Source organism: Sinocyclocheilus rhinocerous, unplaced genomic scaffold (genome assembly GCF_001515625.1).
Source record: "Sinocyclocheilus rhinocerous isolate Xijiao unplaced genomic scaffold, SAMN03320098_v1.1 scaffold4541, whole genome shotgun sequence".
Classification (NCBI taxonomy): domain Eukaryota; kingdom Metazoa; phylum Chordata; class Actinopteri; order Cypriniformes; family Cyprinidae; genus Sinocyclocheilus; species Sinocyclocheilus rhinocerous.
Genome location: NW_015628405.1, coordinates 107,981 through 114,856, shown reverse-complemented (window position 1 = coordinate 114,856; position 6,876 = coordinate 107,981). Strand labels below are relative to the sequence as shown.

The 6,876-nt window shown below is 38.8% G+C and overlaps 1 protein-coding gene across 1 annotated transcript in view; it reads right to left on the bottom strand.

Moving 5' to 3' along the window:
* Positions 1 to 637: 637 nt before the first annotated feature.
* LOC107737810 (cadherin-12-like) overlaps positions 638 to 6,876 on the bottom strand; it is a gene marked incomplete at its 3' end in the record, with an annotated part of 23,534 nt that continues 17,295 nt past the window's right edge. The window contains exons 3-4 of the mRNA XM_016549432.1: positions 3,613 to 3,907; positions 638 to 757 (exon numbers count right to left, since the gene is read on the bottom strand). Of these exons, the coding sequence (XP_016404918.1) occupies positions 638 to 757; positions 3,613 to 3,907 (415 nt within the window). The remainder of the gene's footprint in view (positions 758 to 3,612; positions 3,908 to 6,876) is intronic.

The following is a 6,876-nucleotide window of genomic DNA, read 5'->3' as shown; positions in this document are numbered from 1 at the left end:
ATTATTATTATTATTATTTTTTTTGTAACAATGTAAAAGTATTTCTGATCAATTGAATGCACCCTTGCTGGAAAAAAAATAACTTATTGAAAAAAAATTAAAATAAATCACTGAGCCTTAACTTTTAAAATGTAGCATACTTCCCTACTATAGATGATTGTTGCACAAAAAAATAGAATTTTTTTTCTTGATCTAATAGTTGCCTAGTTTTGTATGCAAATTTCCAAGAGTAGTGACATTTACTTAAAACAATTTAGCAATTTAACAAACTCAATGAAAGTCATGCAAACTGTTGCCTTTAGATCTACAGTTCGGTTTTTACAGCGGTGAACAGTAAGATGATTCTTACAGTTCGACCCTCTTGTGATGAAAATAAAAGACCTACAGCAATATGAAGAATTGAACAGGTCATCATTAATCTGTGCTGCATTGCTTTTGTGAGCTGTATCATTAAAAGGCAAACCCCTGACATTCTTCTAAGGACTAATCAATCCTAATAGTTCCCCTCTCAGAGGAGCTACTTTTTGATCAGGAGATGACGGCATGACGCGAATTGAATAAAATGCCAAAGGCAAAGCTGTAGAAAGGCTTTGGGCAGAGGGGTGTGCTGAATTCTACAGAATGCCTGAATTCTCACCTGTCTTGGGGTCAACAGAGAAGTAGGGCTGCCCATGAAGGATGCTGTACACAATCCGCGCGCTGTTTCCATAAGTAGGGTCATCCGCGTCAGTGGCGGTTATTTGTGTCACATATGAGCCTGATTACAAAAATGAAAAAGATCATAAAATACAATCAAATTACTCTAGAATTGCCACATACAAATAATAATGCTGAATACAGACCATATTTATAATCCTCAGACACTTCCCAATAAAAAAGATTGTAAAAGCAGTTGTTCTTATGATCGTACTGCAATTGTAAACAAGCATACATTGTGTAACAGTGTATGGTTTATGTTTGTCTGAATTGGTTTAATCATGTTTCAGCCAGAGGAGAAAGGGCTCCTTGCTGAGTCTTGGTTCCTCCAAGGTTTTCCTCCTCATCAGCTAAAACATCTCAGAGAGATTTTGCTTGTCAAGTTTCGCCTATGGCTTGTTCACTGGAGGTTGTAAAGCACTATTCTTTGTAAAGCTGCTTCAGAACAGTGTGCATTAAAAGCAGTATACAAATAACAAGCATTCAAATATGCAGTACATGGACCTCCTAATGATTGAATCCAGTTTTTTCAATGAGACCCATTGCCACAGGTGTATAAATTCAAGCACCTAGCCATACAGTCTGCATTTACAAACATTTGTGAAAAAAAAGGATCGTTCTGAAGAGCTCAGTGAATTCAAGTGTGGTACTGTGATACGATGCCACCTTTGCAATAAGTCAGTTTGTGAAATTTCATCAATAGATATTCCACAGTCAATTGTATGTGGTATTACTGGAAAGTGAAAGCATTTAGGAACAGCTGCAACTCAGCCATGAAGCAGGAGATAAAGTCACAGAGCGGGGTGACCGAGCGCTGAGGCACATAGTGTGTAAAAGTCACCAACCCTCTGCCGACTCCATAGCTGAAGAATTCCTAACTTCCACTGGCATAGATACCATCACAAATTGTACAGCAGGAGCTTCATGGAATGGGTTTCCATGCTGTCGGTGACCGTGATTTCACCAAGTACAACATGTTCCTGGATCAACATCCTTGTTGATCCTGGAACAGCATTCCAATTAACCAATCAGAATTGAGGGATAACGTTTCAGGAAATATCTGTTTTAGGCTTACAATCAGGGTTAGGTGCTTCTACACCCTTGTTAATCAGCTATCATTTCACACTGATTTTAGGAATAAATTATGGGTAGGGTTAGGTTTAGGGGTAGGGATTGGGTTTAGTCTATATTTTTGGACAGTAATGTTGATCCAGGATCAACAAAAGATGAATAATGGAACATGTCTTACTTGGCAAAATCACGGCGACCCCATGCTGTCTCACATCACCAAGTTCATTGCCAAGCGTCGAATGGAGTGGTGTAGCATGCACCTATAGAACAGTTGAAACATGTTCTAAAGTGAAGAATCATGCTTCTCTATTTGGCAGTCTGATGGGCAAGTCTGGATTTGGAGGATGCCGGGAGACTGTTACCTGTCTGACTCATTGTGCCAACTGTAACATTTAGTGGAAAGGGATAATGGCACTATTTTTTCAGGGGCTGGGCTTTTTCAGGGATGTATTTAGAATGCAATGTCATTAAAGTCCTTGTTGGTGTAATGGTCAGGTGTTCCAATACTTTTGTCCATATAGTGTATATAATGATAGGTTTTATATAGGTTTTAATATAAATATGTACTCCACCACATTAAATATCATTATGTTTTATATATTTATGATTTGTAAATATATGAAGGTCAGAGAAACATCTTTTTGCACATCTATTTTGTAAAAGCAGGTTATAGATCTTATTGTTCATCCATGTATATTTCTTTTTTAATGTTTGATCAAAATGTCATAACTTGATCTTCCAATGAATTATGTTGTATGCCGGACTTTTCCAGTCATTTAGTCTGCTTAAAACCCGCCTCTACATTGTCAACTGCAAGCTTGCATTCATTTTTGAGTGCAACACCCACATCTCAAAATCCAATAAACAACCTATTTTTCCCACCCTACATGTTTTTTTTTTGTTTTTTTTTCTCTTTTTGGATAATCCGTTACACTCAAAAGTGCATCACAATAGACCTTAGTCTAGGTTGCACCATATTTAATTTTTGACAAGAATGAAAATGAGGCTGTGAGGCATATAAATACAGTGCATTTAATGGACTGTTCTGTTGTTTAACAAAATACTGATTGGCTGAAAAAATGTAGACAAAAACAACAGTTTTATGGAGGATCTAGGACCTTTATACAGTGCATGCCATTGCAAGTTTATCCCTATTTTTTATCTGCATTAAATTCAATAAGACGTCTAACCTGACTTATTGTGACTACATATTGCTCAGTTATTTGTCTTACTTTTTGAACTAACCAATTCATATATTTTCTTGCAAATGTAGACTATGTGTAAAGAAATGTGAGTAGGCTGCATACTGTCGCACCTATTACACTAGGATACAAATCTAAAAATGGGCTTCAAATTAATCAATTCAAAATGGTGTTTAGAAATATGAGTCAGAACAGTTGTGAATGCTTTCCTAAGGGGAAAAGCAGTGTTCCACTGCATTTGATGTAAGATTAAGCATTTGGGATTAGTTATCAGACTGGCTGGCCAGCTGGTCCCCAGCCTAACCAGCTGAAATGTGCCCAAAAGCCTTCTAAAACCATCAAAACAGACCAGCTTAACCAGGCTGGGAGACCGACTAACCACCTTAGGCTGGTTTAAGTGTTTTTTTTGTTTTTTTTTCAGCAGGGATAAATCAGTGCCGTTAATTACTACGAGCAACAAACTAATGTCTAATATCTTTCACTGACCTTGAATATGTATGTGGACAATGAAGAAAAAGAGTTCAGATCGTCACATTAAGAATGAATGGCTCTCATCTTACTTTAAAGCAACATGCTTTGAGGCCAGGATTTTCTCACATATCAAACACCCAACCATCTGGGACATAATGAGAAGTGAACTCACTGATGGGTGACATCTCTGGGACACTGGCAGAGTATGGGCCCTCCAGGAACCTTGGCTCATTGTCATTGATGTCCTGGACTTTGATAATAAACTCTGACTCGGGCTCTAAGGGTCTGCCCGTGAGCATGTCCACAGCCTGCGCTCTCAGTGTGTAATAAGGCTTCTCTTCTCGGTCCAGGCTCCTTAAGGCATGAATGTCTCCCGTGCTTGGCTCAATGGTGAAAACAGAGCCAACTCCTTCACCTGAGAGTGTATACTTCACCATACTATCTCCCTTATCCAGGTCAGAGTGAAGCTGAAATGTGAAAAGCGACAGTGAGAAATCTCATTGGGAGCTGGTGAGTAAATGACTACTCATTACTGTAATTTACCTGTAAACATATGCAAATACATGCAAATACAAAATCAGCAAACAAAAGCCAGAGACATTTGTGTTACAAAATATGATCATTTACAAAACACAAATCTAGCATACCCAATGAGACTATGACAATTTATTCTAATCCATTTACTTATAGTAAATCAAATTTGGCCTATCCAAACCAATCCTACATTATTTCAGTCTCTGATCATGTGACTACAGGTGCATCTCAATAAATTTGAATGTCGTGGAAAAGTTCATTTATTTCAGTAATTCAACTCAAATTGCGAAACTCGTGTATTAAATAAATTCAATGCACACAGACTGAAGTAGTTTAAGTCTTTGGTTCTTTTAATTGTGATGATTTTGGCTCACATTTAACAAAAACCCACCAATTCACTATCTCAACAAATTAGAATATGGTGACATGCCAATCAGCTAATCAACTCAAAACACCTGCAAAGGTTTCCTGAGCCTTAAAAATGGTCTCTCAGTTTGGTTCACTAGACTACACAATCATGGGGAAGACTGCTGATCTGACAGCTGTCCAGAAGACAATCATTGACACCCTTCACAAGAAGGGTAAGCCACAAACATTCATTGCCAAAGAAGCTAGCTGTTCACAGAGTGCTGTATCCAAGCATGATAACAGAAAGTTGAGTGGAAGGAAAAAAAGTGTGGAAGAAAAAGATGCACAACCAACCGAGAGAACCGCAGCCTTATGAGGATTGTCAAGCAAAATCGATTCAAGAATTTGAGTGAACTTCACAAGGAATGAACTGAGGCTGGGGTCAAGGCATCAAGAGCCACCACACACAGACATGTCAAGGAATTTGGCTACAGTTGTCATATTCCTCTTGTTAAGCCACTCCTGAACCACAGACAACATCAGAGGCGTCTTACCTGGGCTAAGGAGAAGAAGAACTGGACTGTTGCCCAGTGGTCCAAAGTCCTCTTTTCAGATGAGAGCAAGTTTTGTATTTCATTTGGAAACCAAGGTCCTAGAGTCTGGAGGAAGGGTGGAGAAGCTCATAGCCCAAGTTGCTTGAAGTCCAGTGTTAAGTTTCCACAGTCTGTGATGATTTGGGGTGCAATGTCATCTGCTGGTGTTGGTCCATTGTGTTTTTTGAAAACCAACATCACTGCACCCGTTTACCAAGAAATTTGGGAGCACTTCATGCTTCCTTCTGCTGACCAGCTTTTTGAAGATGCTGATTTCATTTTCCAGCAGGATTTGGCACCTGCCCACACTGCCAAAAGCACCAAAAGTTGGTTAAATGACCATGGTGTTGCTGTGCTTGACTGGCCAGCAAACTCACCAGACCTGAACCCCATAGAGAATCTATGGGGTATTGTCAAGAGGAAAATGAGAAACAAGAGACCAAAAAAATGCAGATGAGCTGAAGGCCACTGTCAAAGAAACCTGGGCTTCCATACCACCCCAGCAGTGCCACAAACTGATCACCTCCATGCCACGCCGAACTGAGGCAGTAATTAAAGCAAAAGGAGCCCCTACCAAGTATTGAGTACATGTACAGTAAATGAACATACTTTCCAGAAGGCCAACAATTCACTAAAAATGTTTTTTTATTGGTCTTATGAAGTATTCTAATTTGTTGAGATAGTGAATTGGTGGGGTTTTGTTAAATGTGAGCCAAAATCATCACAATTAAAAGAACCAAAGACTTAAACTACTTCAGTCTGTGTGCACTGAATTTATTTAATACACGAGTTTCACAATTTCAGTTGAATTACTGAAATAAATGAACTTTTCCACGACATTCTAATTTATTGAGATGCACCGGTAAACCTGTAAAAATCTCAAAATCCTCAATAAGTTCTTTTTTGGACTTAGCAGTTTTTTTAAACATGTAAACACAACTTGTAATTAATCTGATGTGACCTGCAGATTCCAGTTACCTTTTGTCATTGTCCTGTGCAGTTCATCTGATCCTGAGACTAACAGGTAAGAAATGGCTTGACTGCTTTTATGAGCATACTGGAAGTGTAGACAGTATTTATGATTGTGAACACGACACTATTATGTGAATTCATCCATTTGTCTGACCAGTTAAATCACGCAGGAATCGCTGATCTCACCGAGAGATAAATGAATGCAATGTAGCCAATTAAAGCTTTTTAATAGTCAAACAGACAAAATCCATAAAGTCTGTCTGTGCGAGAGCTGCGCAGACGCCAGTATAGAGCCAGCGGCGCGTAATAGTGTTTTCCAGGCCTTGACGGAAAGATTAAATATCAAACGAGCATCTCGGAGGACCTCAGTCTTTGATAAAATGCCACTAATAAAATAAAGCCTGAAAATGACTGGAGACTCGTTATCAGATGGAGTCCACAGAGCGGGAGGATTTACAGACAGAATAAAGAGAGCGAGAGAGAGAGGATGAAAGAGAAATCCGAGGAGGTGAAGAGACGTCTACAACATATGGCCTTTATGAGACGCACAGCTGCTTGATGCAGGGACACTAGAGGAAGTGCTCGTTTGATCGCCCGTGAGAACGCTGGTCCAGATGTGCCCACAGGTGCTGATGTCCTTCACCACCAACAGACCATCATAATATCAAGGACACACCTTCAAGTGTACTGAGAGATTGGGAATGATAGACAGGTATTTTACATCAATAATTTGTGACCCTGGACCACAAAACCAGCCTTAAGTCGCTGGGATATATTTTTAGCAATAGCCAAAAAAACATTGTATGGGTCAAAATTATAGATTTTTCTTTTATGCCAAAAATCATTAGGATATTAAGTACAGATCATGTTCCATGAAGATATTTTGTAAATTTCCTACCAAAAATATATCAAAACTTAATTTCTGATTAGTAATATGCATCACTAAGAACTTCATTTGGACAACTTTAAAGGAGATTTTCTCAATATTT